This window comes from Dendroctonus ponderosae, unplaced genomic scaffold (genome assembly GCF_020466585.1).
Source record: "Dendroctonus ponderosae isolate FM_Combo_2020 unplaced genomic scaffold, Dpon_F_20191213v2 Dpon_F_20191213_488, whole genome shotgun sequence".
Lineage (NCBI taxonomy): Eukaryota > Metazoa > Arthropoda > Insecta > Coleoptera > Curculionidae > Dendroctonus > Dendroctonus ponderosae.
The window spans coordinates 1-15,094 of NW_026018703.1; the positions used below are offsets into that span (position 1 = coordinate 1).

Sequence of the window (15,094 nt, forward strand, 5' to 3'; positions counted from 1 at the left end):
TTCGTAGATCGCTATCTAATTAATTGGTTCCATAATTGTTCAAAAAGTGAAAGTAATAAAAGGCTGCAAATTAGGTGGATTTTGTGCCATCGATGGATATTCGATTTTGTGCCATCGATATTTTGGAATGACAAGTATTCTCACAATCTTGGTAGACCACATTGAAGGTTGAGAATTATATTTTCTTTAATTTTAGACGTTTAGTAATGAGGATCAAATGATAATAAAAAATAATAATGAAAACCACATATATTTTACTTCTTCTAATATCCGAAAATTAACTAAAATGACGCTGATATCTTTTTACAACGAATTGTTTAACATCTGAAGAGCTGGAGATAGCAGCTTACAAAGCCAAATTTTTAACATTCCAAAACCATAATTTTTCAGAATATAAGTAAAATGGAAATACTTTTTATTAGTTTATAATTTTATTAGTAATTGTAACACTATTCTAGCATCAACAAATGAAATAATCGAAGCATTTAAGAATAGGGTAAAGTAATTGTCTGACTACTAATAAAAACTAACTAAAAAAACTCAGTACTAATAAATACAGAAAATGAGTTGTTTGAAAAATAGATATCTCTTAATAGGATTGAGTAAGAGATTTGATTTTGAAGGCATCTGAAAATATTGCTCTTGTCATTTAAAAACTGCGAAAGTTTAGATATAAGGCTTAACGGAAGTTTAAGCAAAGATATCAAATATCGTTCTCCTCTTGGCAACTAAAACAGAAAGCGATTAACTCCAACACTGTTCATGAGTATAGTAAGTAGGCCAATATGTTCTGGCCGAAAAATAACTTTACGAATGATTGTTTTTTAACTCACGAAAAATACTGAAAACTTTGGTGTGAACCATGATACTAATCGAAATCCTTGCTTTTTGTAAATTTACGGGGGACATCCCTTTGCCATTCCATTCTAGACTGGTCAAGGCTCAGTGATAAATTGAAGAGTAAATGTTTAGTGGGCTAAATTAAGCAACTGAATCTACTCCCTGTATATACAGACTGTACGCAAATTTGGAAAAGGTATAAAATTTTATTAAAAGTCACCACCATAATAATTGGAAAGTACTAAAGACTTCATAAATTTTCAACTATAGCCATTTATCTATCATTGCATGTGTTAAGTTAAAAAATTTCGATTAGTTGTCTCGACCGTCATTTTTATTTAGTTGCCAATTTATCAGTATTCTTTCTTTCCTCTTTCCATTTATCACATTTCATGCATGTGCCTTGCACAGACTTTCAGAGTGCTGCTTCTATAGATTTTCGTAGTTGTATTATGATGTATGATGCATGGAATTTCTACAAAATATTTCTTGATTAGCTCTATATTCAAGTCTTGTGAAGTTTAGAATAATGCGAAAGCCTGCCGGGACTTTGGCGGGCGGTCCCTAAGCAAAACAATACCTTCTCGTTACTATGTAAATTCGAAACTAAATTTGCATATTTTTTGGGTCTCATCCCAGCCCTTCAGTCCGTATAAGTCCTGCCACCCTACGGTGTGGATGTTTGCTAAATTATTCAATTAATTTAATTAAGATTTCCCTCAATACTAACGCTTTTTCCGTTACCCTATTGTGTATTGTTTGAAATTGTCAACTAAAATTGACTCGCCATAAAGGATTTCAGTCTTATGACACCAGAATGGAGAATTTACGACAATTATTGCAATAAAATACAAATATTTGTTGAAAAATACAGGGACAAATTTTGCATTTCACGCGAGTATGTATATAACATACAGGACGTCCAGCGGCTATTTCCTTACTACCACATAGATGTTCTTTTGGTACGACAGTTTCAGTGCTCTATCTTTGTACGAAAATTGTATTTTATCGTTTCATGTGTGTTCTTGTGTTCGTATTCTGTCAAAGTGTATCCGAAGCGCTTGTCCCTCTATGTCCCATGCGTCTGCTGCTGGAGCTGTTGCTTCCCCAGGCTCCTCCCATTTATTTCGCGGCTGTTCTGCGACAGCTTCAAAGTTGCTAAATCTTGCTTTGGCTGCTTTGGGGGCGTGCTACACCATCGCTCTTAAGGTTGCATGTTTCTTTCGCACTTTTTATGGAGCTGATGCCCCATCCAGGTTTTCTGAAAATTGCTCAACCTCATCTGATGATCTTCGTTAGTAGGTCTTCTTTTGCCTACTGAGGCTGCTCTTGCGTCCATCCGAATAGGTTGTCTTAAAACCAATAAGTAAGTTGCTTAACCTGTGATTTTCAGATCGATAGTAGTACTCGATGAACGGAGTTCGAACATGTTTATAGTAAACGAGACTTGAGAATCTGTTTTTGAGAACTGGTTTTCTACATGGCTCTACAGATCAAAATGGAGATATTAGTGATTGAAGCAGCCAAGAAATAGGTTCACCCTGACCAACATAATAATTATTCTAGATTTTATTCAGCTATCTTTTACTTTATCTGCAAAATGGCACCATAAGTCAACTATCAATGCTGCTCATTGCAACGTTACGACAATAATTGACTATTTTTTTTATAACGACGTGATTCTAATTTAATTTTCTGTGAAGAAGCGCCAATGCAAAAAGCCCGACGAATTTCCAGTTCCGCAATCAATCGGGACATTTTTAWTTTTCTGTTTTATCTTTTAATAGTTCCCGATGATGCTGCTTATTCCAACGTTCCRACAATAAATGAGTGTCTGTGTGAAATAGTAYTTTTTKCGTGAGATTTSTRATGAGCGCAATTCAAACAATAATGCTTCCAAAAGATYACCGCGTCTAAACATTATAWAAGTTTGTCAGTTAAAAAKTATAAATGGATTATARAAAAAACAKTATCGTTTACGTTTGCATATATTGCAATTGGACGAGCGAGCATCATGCCTTCATTGTCCAAACATTCATGAAAAGCAACGAATCTGTGATAACGAGGCAAAGAGCTTTTGGGACTCACTTGTTCACCTTTAAAAAGAAAATCAAATGGCCGACCCAGAATGCTTTGCGTTTGATAGATCGTTAAGTGAGGAGAATTTTATACGGCGATCTGAAGTTGCACCCATACAAATTGATTATTGTGCAAGAACTAAGTGAACGGGACTGGGAAAATGGAGCATATTTCAACGATATTCTTCAAACCGTCCCACATATTGCTCTTTTACTTACGAGTGACGAAGCTCATTTTCATTTATCTGGCTGTGTGATCAAGCAGCATTTTCGTTACTGGGCACTACTGTTGATCGATATGTCGACATGCTAAGCAAAGCTTAGGGAACTTGAATGTGAACATGTGTGATTTCAGCAGGATGGAGCTGCAGCTCATACAGCAAGAGGAACATTCGACGTTTGAAGGGAAATGCCCTGGGCTAAATGGAAAATGCTTCCAGGATATGTAATCTCGTTACATGGAAACCTTAGGTGGGCTGAGCGTTCACTCGATCTTGCACCATGCGACTTTTTCCGGTGGGGCCACCTTCAAGCCAAGGGTTTTCTATACCATCCCCGAACCATTGACGAATTGAAAGCAGCAATACGACAAGAAATTACAGGAATATCGCCTCAAATTACTGCTTGAGTGATAAAGTCTTTCAGAAATCAATTTCGAATGGGTATCGAATAAAATCGTGTCCACTGAGACTCTGTACTGGACGCAAACTGCACTATGTTTTTCTTTCATTTCGACACCAAATATCTAATTGAATATTAAAAATACTTTTTGTCTTGTTTTTCACGAAATATCATTTACGTTCAGCTTATGAAATCTAATAGATGCTCCCGATCAGTTCAATAATAATATACCTGTATTAAGGAACGTTAGATTTCCTCCTCAAGATGCAAAACTACTATTGATTATAAATTCCAATTCAACTGACCAACAATAGAACGTATAATCCATTTCATAAATCCGCCCTGATTGTGATAGATTTCTTTCACAAGCTTTTATTGTGTGCGCCACACATAACTTTTGTAATGCTTGAAATATTTCAAGGAAGACATCTTCTCCCCCATTTCCGTGGTATCAAAATCCCGGTTTAACATCTGCGAGGCGACTGTTCCTGACAGCGGCAGGGGGAAAATGGGGTACGTTATACCCCATCTGACCGGAACAATGATTTTGCTGTTGTCACAGGGAGGAATTAACGGTAGGAATAGAGTCAATAATTGGTTGACGTGCTCTATTTTAAAGGAAGATTAGACATATTTCTAGGAGCGAGAATTCAGAGCGTGCCACGCATAGAATAGGCTTCCTATAACTAGCGTTCAACTTGCTATCATTTGGTATTTTAAGGCTAACGATATTATGTGAGAGTGTTCCCCGTTATCCTAATTCATGCAAGAATCTACATTTGAAACCTGCAAATGAATTTCCCCGGGCCTTTGAAGTTTTATTATGAGACTCTGGAAAAATCTCTATATTTGAGAAGAATCAGACAGTAGGAAACCATAAAACATGTGCTAAAGATCATAGCATGTCGGGTTTTCGAAAATTTCTTCAAGACATATTTGTCATATATATAGTTTGAATCTTGTCCGCGGATAGGAAAACAACTATTTTATACCTTTTCCATATGGGAGATGTTAGATCTTAGATAAGTAAGTTTTCCCATAGGAAATGCTTAAAAGAATGGCTGTACATATATAAGCAAGCGTATTTTGAGTAAACTTATTATCTGTTTAATAGAAGTGATGCCCAATATTTAAATAGTCAATTAAATGATATTGGATTTACAAAAGCGATTATTTCGACAATAAAGAAGTTCGGTCTTAGAGAAGCAGAGAAAGACCTGAGTGATGTTGTTCGACAACTTCTATCCGATGCTTTCTAAATCTTAATAGCACCTTCAATAAAAAGCTAATATTTAAAAAACCGTTAATCAATTTTCCATTTTGCTGATTAATAATTGTTTGTTTCTATGTATGGGTTACTTCAATTTAGTACGATTTCTCCTTCTTCTCTGTCCAATTATTATGGTCAGATTTTTCTTTTTGAACACATATTTCAAATGTTAATGTTACGTTGCACTCCTTAAAAAGATTCGCAGTATATTTGTTTACGTATGCATGCATGTATGTAAAACCTTAATTATAATATGAGTACTAGTATTAAGTGTTAATCTGTTGGTAGACACTAGATTTCATGGTTTGGACGCTTATGTAATTCGTAGATTGTTTTGAAAATCACTGCATTTCATTCTTTTTCAGTTAGGTGGTTCATTTTATTTTAAAACACGCTACGAAGACTCGTCTAGCAGAACAAATTCGGTGCACATAACATTTAGAGATAGATCTCGAAACTAATCCTCTGGATACATTTATAAATATTCCTCGCATCGTGGTTTAAGAGTCTAAGTAAGAAATCATTGTGTATTAATGTTTACGTAGTAGGTCATTAAAAATACATTGATTGGGTTAGTTTCACAAATCCTTAGACATTTTAATAATTAAGCACTAAACTGGATTTTCCAATTTCACATTAAGACCATTGTGTTTCTTTTCCTGACTGTATTTCAATTTTAATACAAATTCCCTGGGTTTCAATCATTTATTTACTTCGCTATTAGAGTTTATTTCTTTCCTCAGAATACGTTTCGATGTTTTTTCTTTCTACTAAAAAAAAACACCGAAACGTATTCTGAAGAAAGAAATAAAGTCTAATAGCGAAGTAAATAAATGACTGAAACCCAGAAAACGAATCTGTATTAAAATTAAGACCATTTACATTTTCATAAAAGCTTGGGATATTTTCATTAAAGAAGGGCCGTGCATGAATCCTCTTAAATTTGATTTTATCAGGTTATTGATATTTTAGAATATGCAATTTTGACTCGCATTATATCAATATAAATTGATAGTAAGTTCTCTTGGAATTATGAATTTTCTATTCCAAATTAATGAATTTCATGAATTGAAAATAACTAGATTAACTTTCATTTTAAATGCCAACTTTCTGTATTGCACTAAAAGGTGATTTTTCATTATTCATCGGATTGAAATACAGTAGGTATTCAGCCCAAAGTTTGTACATTCGGGCTTTTACCATCCATTATGCAGGCACCTTTTTGAGTATTTTTTTATTAATTAAATGCGTCAGTACGCGAACATTTTGCCCAATTTAGCCATTTAAGATTTAATTACCTCAAAATGTGGAACGTGACGCTGTCGATTCTAGGTGGCAAACAGTATCCCTTGTGATAAGCTTTAAAAGGGGTCTATATTGTCAGGAATTAATTACACGTTCATCGCCAAACAGCCTTGTTTGCAGTTGAGCTGATATCTGAACAACACTTTATCTACACAATTATCTACTTTGCACCTACATTTTAAAAATCTGAAATAGTCATTTTACTGTGATATATGCAATGTAGAGATATAAAAAAACAGCTTACAGTTATGGGATTAATCCGCTGGATTTAAATATCAATTAATGTTTCGAAATTTACAATCAGCAACAATCTGAAGAAAGAACATCAAATATGATGTTCTTTTTCATATTTCTGCTAACTTAGAGTTGCAAGTTTTTTTTCAAGTTGCAGTTTCATTCTCACGTGAGCTTTTGATATTTGAGAAGCAACAGGTAGTTATTACTCTGAAAAACATTACTACCATTCTCCCAGTTTTGATTAAGAATTATAATGTGTTGTACGAATTATAATATAATGTACTGCCTACACCCGAGAGGAATGACGCCAATTTTGAATCACCCTGTATGTATACCTACATTTCGGGGTGTACTTCGACCAATTATTTTGTCCATTGTTCACATAAGCTCGCCAATGCTAAATCTGTGCAATAAATGTAGGTGGATAAATTCAGCAACCGCTGCTGAATTTTAAATTAATTTTCAAATTATTTGTTCGCAGAATGTGCTTCATATAAATATTGCAAATGTCAATTTCCAATCAAATATGTTTATTTTGGTTAACAGATATGGATAAAAAATGCTTATTGAAATTATTCGTATAACAAAAGCAATTGGTATTCAAAAAGGCAATTGGTATTCAAAAAGAGGAATAATTAATAAAGGAGTTCGATTACAATGAGCAATAACTGACCAATCGATTTAGTGGCAAACATTGTGCAAGAAATATGCTGCAACACCATATCAGTTACACTATTTAGAGAAAAGCGTCTTCGTTTTCATTATGTTTCCTATTGGAAAATTTGTGTGACGCTTGCGGTACGAAAAAAAATTTACATGCATGGCATATGACGCCATGAATCAAGAAAAGCTAGGGATGAAAAGTCGACATATTGAGTCACATTTCTGCAAAGATAATAATTCCACAGTGTCATCGCATAAATATATATGCTCCGACTAGTAGGTAGTAAAAACAGTGGCTGCCCTTTACCAGCTAATTTTCACTAATATTTTGATATTTATTCAACCCCATAAGCTTTGAAGTAGTGCCATTATGTATGAAACTCGATTTGAAACTGAAAAGAAAATTTTTCGTTTCTAGTAATTTTTGGAATTTTCTCTCCAGAAAACTTTTTGTTGTTGTTGTTGAAACGGTGTTTCAATTCAGAGGGGGATACTGCATGAAAAAATTTGTCGAAGTTTGCTGATCACTTGTATGACCGCAAATGATTCGTTTTCCAGACATGGGGTGTTTCAGTTTTTCTTAAAAGCTGATGATAAATTTATTTCTCTGAAAGCTGTAGAGACAGAGACATAAAATTTTCTAGGTTTTAAGGAATAATCTTTGCACATTTATTGCATGCAAAAAATAATTTTATGTTCGTCATTGTAGTGTATATAGGAAAACATCTACATTTTTTAAACAAAAAAATGATACTCCACTGAGAAATTTCAAATGAAAAATCATTTTTCAATTTTCGACAAAAAATCTGCCTTTCTTTTCGTATGAGACGCCGTTTTGATGCAAAAAAATAAAACACCATACAGCCAATTTTTCATTTCTTTAATACATTCTTAAGCACTATGTAAAACAACATCAATAAACCAGAACAACAACAGAAAATATTACTAATAAAATTTTTAACAGGAAAAGACATACTCCCAACCTGATCTGTATTTTTCAAGAAATATTTCCAACTTCAGCTAATAAACATTTGTATAGTTACACACGTATAGTTGCCTTTCCCTTTGATATTTGATATTTTTTACGTGTTTTAATATTTATTATATTAACTCCTGCCACCTCTCACAAATCGCCATCATAGAGCATTTTACACAACATTAAAAATGCCATTAGTTCATAAAATTTACTTTCAACTTGCAAAAAATAAGATAATACAATTTGCCATGAGAATAAAAAGAACAGCAAGTGGCCATTCTCGTGTAATTGGGTGCAATAAAATCCTGGGACCTTGGGATCCCTCTTAAGACGTTCAGCCCTTTAGCGATTCTTTTTTTGCCACACAGCGCCTAATGTCGATAATCAGACAAAAAATCAATCAGCACTTATAAACGGGACTTTTTGTCAGTTGCCAGTAATTGAAAGCAATTTCATTTATTTGCTTCCATAATCAATGTTTTTCTTAACAACGTTGCAAATAGAAACAATTAAATATATTAAGACCTTCACTTAATTAGTGTACAAATTGCTTTTAAATTTTTGTTAGATACGTATTAGTTGGTACACAATGATTTCGAACTATAGCTAACGTATATGAATTAATAGTTTTATTGTACCATTTACATTTGTAAAAATGCTTATTTACTTAACTCGCTTGAGCGTTGCCTTTCCAAATTTGGGTGCATGTTTTGCATAGGAATTCTTCATAAATACTAACTCAGTTATAAAAACCATCAATTTTCTCGATTCCTTTTATGTTTAAATTTTCACTTATTTAAAAATACATTTTATATTGACCAGTTCTAAAACGTTATTTATTTTTATGTGCAAACTTTCACCCTGATAATGTTGAGAATTTCAACAGGCAGGCTTCGATATTAAATGAGACATTTAGTGTAAGGAATGGCTGTGGCCTTAACGAAAATTAGTATGATGCTGACATAACGCTTTTGGCAAGCTGCTTTGTCATGAATTCTTTATCGCTTTTCACTCCACTAAATATAATAATTTAATAATACAATTGTATTAAAGTCAGATGAACCTGTTCTATGAAATTGCTACCTCAGCTATTTACGAGTGCAATTCAATGTTGAGTTTTGTCTGTTTTTATGGTTTCCTATCTTTGTCAAATTGTCACATAATACATATTATATACCTTGGTCGAGAAGTAAGCTATTATGTACTGAGCACTCTTGAATGCTGGGCGCCGAAGGATATAATATGCGAGGTATTAAATAGCCTTCTCAGCCCGGAGTAAATAATGGTGACTGTTCATCTTAGTAGTAAAAAAATATGTATTCTTTTACTACATGTCAGTCAACTTGAGTTTCTTTCTACTCATCTGGAAACTGTCTCCATTAAAATCTTGATGATTTCCCAGGACACTGGGCTTTTCCCTAACTTGAGTGAGTTTATTGCGATCAAAATTGTCCGGATTGAGTGCAAAACATCCCGCAAAAGGTTCTCTCTTAACCATAGAGCACAAGCAAGCTAGGATTGAGTTTGCTCGAGAACACGTGGACTGAGATTTGGATGACTGTAAGAAAGTCTTGTTTACTGATGGGTCAGAGTGGGTTTAAAAGATTCGGATGAGCGAGCTGTAATTTGGATAAGATCAAGAGAAATATACAGCCAAGCAGCGGTTCTCCAACTGGCTTTCCGTGGTGGCTCAATAATGTTTTGGGGTGGCATTTCTTTGGAGGCCCGTACGGACCACATTATAGTTTTTATTATTTGTATTGGATTGACCTAAGATCCTCGATAGACTGGAATAAAGAGGAAAATTCCGATCAAATGATGTTCTAATTTCAAATACAATCTCGAGTTGGCTGTCTTAAAGGCAATTTATTCCTCTGTACATATTCTTAACAATATATTTATCAAATTTTTATCATTTCATATTGGACATCGGGGATATACATTTATTATAAGTTCTATGTAAATCAACTTATTAATATTTTCTCTGATGCGTTTTGAACTTTAAGTATTTTTTCATTCAAATCGAAGTAATACAACGCAAATATAAAATCAGCTTTATCATCGATATTGAGAAAGTTAGAGTTGGTGATTATATTTCAGTTATTTGTTTAACGATTATTTATTTTTATACCATAGTGTTTCAAACCCACATCTAGAAATACGTTTGAGTAAAGAAAAGATTTTGCCTTAAATGTCTAAAAACAATCAAATGTATTTTGGGATGCGCATCCATGCTTTATTAAGGAAATTAATTTATTGTGGGTTTATATTTTCGTAGCAACATATAGATTAACCTGTACATATCAGTGTAAAAATTGTACATAGGCTACCAATTGTTCTTTTACCGTATATTGATGTGTTTGTTCATAATTTAGTTATTTGCTAGTACAGTTATTGAAATAATGCATTAAATATATTATGGTATTTTAAGAACTGTTGGTTTTGCAGGTAGATTTGAGGCACATGGACGAAAAAGCTGGAAGCAATATCGTAGACGTTGGAGTAGATTTATCCGAATTTTACATGTCAGTCGAATGGGATATTTTAGAAGTACCAGCAGTGAGGTACGAAAATTCCTAGATATTAAAATTTGGTGTCCCAAAACATGTTAATTTTACAGGAATGAAAAGTTTTACACGTGCTGCGACGAACCCTATTTGGATATCACCTTCAACATTACAATGAGGAGGAAAACGTTATTTTATACAGTTAACATAATCATACCGTGCATGGGAATCTCGTTTCTGACAGTGCTGACTTTCTACTTACCTTCAGACAGTGGGGAAAAAGTAAGTACGGCAATGTGAAAAATTTAGCGCCTGTTTATTTCACTAAACTCAATTGAACAAATTAATTTAATTGATTTCAACCGGTAAAAAACTGGATGGAGACACATTTTTTGCGCCCTTTGGTCAGCCGAGCCTGTGCTAAACAATCCGGGATTAAAATTACAAACTACATATAAACCAATTAACAACATACACAATCACAATTCATAATATGTTTGCAGTCAATAAGCCAATAGGGCCGTAAAAACATAATATAATTCAAGCTTTATTGCATATAAATACACAATAAGAACCACACCTCGGCTTGTGTCTTATGGAGTTGTTTTATCAGTGTATTTTTTTTGTTTTGTGGATTATTGTGGAAAAAGAATGATTAATAATTTGTAAAAGCACAATCAGATCTTACTATTGGTAGATTCGTTGATAGTGGCTGAGATTTTAAATTTAAGACAACCGTTAAGCAGCGTGATAATTGGGTTACTTAAGTTTAAGTAATTGCTTTTTACAATTTGCTGGCAAATGCTTGAAGAGCCATTGGAAATCTAGAAATATTTAGCTGATTTTCCGAATCTAGATCTGATATGAGCAGCTGAAACGAGAAGCTGATATCTGCATAGTAAAATGTAAAATATGTCCAGAGTATGGAGTTCGTTCGAAGAATTATTCCATTGTCATGAATAGGAGAAGCAAATAATGAAAACAGAGTGTTCGGCATCACTAAATAAAAAGTGAAAAGACACTATCGGTTTTAAGTGGTTTGTATAGGGTCATTGGTTATAACTTATAATCACATAAAAATAAACAATAAATTATATCGAGGAAATTATATTAAAAAATATATAAGTAAGACGATATCAAAGTCGAGTGTAGTGAGGTCAGCAGTCCAGCAAGTGCTACCAAAAGCCAAAACGACGCGCTAAATAGAAATTCAAATTTAAATGGCTTATAACTTCCTTGAAAGTAAAGCAAAATTGGAGAATCATGTAGAACAGTTAGTTGACGATAAAGTTTGAACAAAATTAAGCAAACAAAGAATTGTGCAAAGGCCCTATTGTAAATGTATTTTTGGGCGCTAACTACTTATCCCTGGTGTTTAAACTCGCTAATGAAAGAACTCAAGCCTTGTAGCATACAGATCTCGTTGCAATGAACTGGTCAATAATTATCTTGACAACAAGAAAAGCAAACAGGTTTATCGGTTTCTTTTAACTTGATATAAATTGTCGAACTAAAAATCGGGGTCGAATGATGGAATGATAAAGTAAATCGAGGAAACCATATTATGACAAGCGGAGAGTTTCATATTTATGGCACATCAAATTGGAAGAGAAAATGATAGATGAGCTTTTCCGAAAACCCTAATATTTTTAAGGATCTCATTTTTTATCCTCCGAAAAATGTCAGCACGGGAATAATATTTTGAACAGTTCCCCACTCTTCGTGCGGGGAAATAAGTCACCTCTAATCTTCTAAAAAAACGGACTTTTCAGATTTTATAGTACTGAGTTTCAAAGTTGCAAAGTTTGTGTATTGTTAGAACTTTTCTCTCTCGGAAAAATTATTGGTTTTAGTTTTAACAAATGTCAAAAACACTTCGATTCTCAGTGCTATTATCTTAATTTCGAAGTGTAGTTGCTTCCATCCATTAGTTTACAACCAAAGGGCATTTCAGTTTTACGTTACATTATAAATTCGAACTAACTTTTGTTGTATCTAATGAAATATAGTACTAAAAAATAATAATAACCAAGGCTAATATTTAAAAAAACATAAACTGTCTCAAACCGTCGAGCAGTACGCGCACGGAGAATGCGAATGCAAATCGTCATTCAATCCGGATATCAAAAATTAGTTATTGAAACTTGTGATTTTTTTCGAAGTGAAATAATGAATTGGAAATCAATTGTTTAAACTATATGTTCTTCCTATAATTCAACGTTTTTAATAGTGTAACCGAATCTCGTAATAATTTTTTTTCAAAATGTTCATAATCTTCCACAAACAACTGTCTTCATTTTACTCGTGGTCTTAATGTCTACTTATGGTAAACGTGCTATAATATAGCCGTGCTGTTTTACATACAAATAAACGCTGATCTTACTAGTTTCCCCATATTAGCTCTAATCCAATTTCTGCTGTTAATGGAACAGCCTTCATATGCTCATATTATCAAATAAACATGTTTTTATTGGAAATGCACAGAAACGCTGATATTTTTGCATAAACCAATCACAACAAAAAGCTGAAAATGGCATCAGCTTCCAAAAAATATCTTGCGTATAATCAAATACTCCAACAAACTCTGCAAAAGTAAATTCGAATCATTACTCAACTCGACTCGCTGTTTACTTTTACTAGAGCACAACTTTGTAAGTGACACGACATAAAATGGAATACAAAATAGAATTAGGAAATGGAATTCTATTGTTCTACAAATTTAATTTCTTTGAGTGTTGGATCAACTGTGGATTCATACTTTTATTTAAGAACATTTGTAATTTTCAGGAATAAATCACAAATTTGTATGTGATCAGTTACTAAACTTACTAAAGTTATTAACTTTAATAAAAGCAGTAGGCCACTGCGTGCAGCTAGTTTCGAGTTTGAAAGTATTACTGACGATGTCCCGATTTCTCCTGGGTGTTGAATCAAGACTTTTTGATCACCACTAACTAAATGTGTCTCGTCACAAGGTGCTGTACTTTTATATGCTTCTCTCCATGTTTGAGGCACGTGGTGAACCCTTGCATAGAGAATTATTACTTTCCAGGAAGTCGGAAAATAGCTAAAGTTATGGCAGCTACCCAACAAAACCAGTCCAATAGATTGTCGTCAAATTGGGTTATTGTATACTTATTTTGTTTGGCACCAGTGTCTCAACATAGTCAGTTTTGTTTAAAGAACCGCTGTTGGAAGCCACAATAAGCTCGCCTGAAACTCAGTTCACATTGAAATGTATGGGAAGCTTGTAGATACAAATATGTGGTTTTTCATAATTACTTCGCTACTTCAAGGATTCTCCAAATGTAGATTATCAGGGGAATTTATATCCCTTGTTGCAATTTTCTCTTAAATAATTCATTGCTATGATTACAACCCCCGAATGCCCGTTTCACATTAAACTCTGAAGTTTGAATTAGATAGACTGTCCCTTTAGGCTAAGTGCTCAGTGTTTCAGCTACTTACTTATTTATTGCGTTTGCCATTGATTTTCTACCTTTCTAGCTCCACTCGTTTAAAGGGAATGAGATACATTGCTTAGTTAGCAGTTCATAGTGCTCACGTATTCCGCACATTTTATCCGAAATTGCCCTTTCATTTTAAAACTTTATAAGTAACGAAACTAAAATGTAAATATTAGGAAAATGTAAACCCGTTTGAAATTAGTTTTTAGGAATATTAATTGTATTAATAACAATAGGAATTGTAACACAAATAAGATTTTTGTTAACGATATCTGTATGTCATTAATAAAAACTATTGCTATAAAGACTATTATTTTACTAGAATTTCTGAGCTAAAAGTGAACTATCGATAAGGAAATGTTAGCAGTTTTCCCAAAAAATTTGTGATTCTAAGAAGTTTTAGATTGTAGATAAGTAGATATTGTTGAGGCGGATTAATTTTTTACAAACTTCTTGTTGGAAGTTAGCAGTATAAATTCACCTGCACATCCCTTAGCCAAATATATTTTAAACATTTTAAATCCCCTAATAAATAACACAACTTCCTATGTTACAAATTCTGGACATTTTTTACAAAAATTATCAGACATAGACATAAATCCAAACCATATTCTAGTAAGTTTTAATGTTGTTAGTCTATTCACTAACGTTCCTGTTAATAAAACTTTAAATATCATCAAACAAAAATTACAAAATGACACCAATCTTAAAGAACGCACACAACTAAGCATTAACACCATTATTGAACTTTTAACAATATGTGTAAAGTCAACTTACTTTCAATGACATTTTTTAGTAATTTATTTATGGAAAATTTTGAATCAACTTTCATTAATAATTACAAATTTAAACCAATAATTTGGTGGCGTTATATTGATGACGTATTCTCCATTTACAGTCATGGCGAACAAAAACTTGATGAATTTTTATCTTATCTGAATAATAAAGAACCAACAATTAAATTCAGTATTGAAAAAGAACAAAATCACCAAATTCCTTTTCTCGATATACTAATTCAGAAAAATTTAAACAATTTCGAAACCTTGGTCTATAGAAAACATACTCATACTAACCGATATTTGAATTTCGACTCAAATCACCCGATAATGGTTAAAAAAGGTATCGTAAAA

The 15,094-nt window shown here is 33.1% G+C and overlaps 1 protein-coding gene across 1 annotated transcript; it reads left to right on the plus strand.

Moving 5' to 3' along the window:
* Positions 1 to 10,386: 10,386 nt before the first annotated feature.
* LOC125504423 (acetylcholine receptor subunit alpha-like) lies at positions 10,387 to 10,779 on the plus strand (the record flags this gene model as incomplete). The annotated part of the gene is made up of 2 exons (XM_048666324.1): positions 10,387 to 10,554; positions 10,611 to 10,779. Coding segments are annotated over exons 1-2 (270 nt in total), but the record flags the coding sequence as incomplete, so codon positions are not given.
* Positions 10,780 to 15,094: the final 4,315 nt, after the last annotated feature.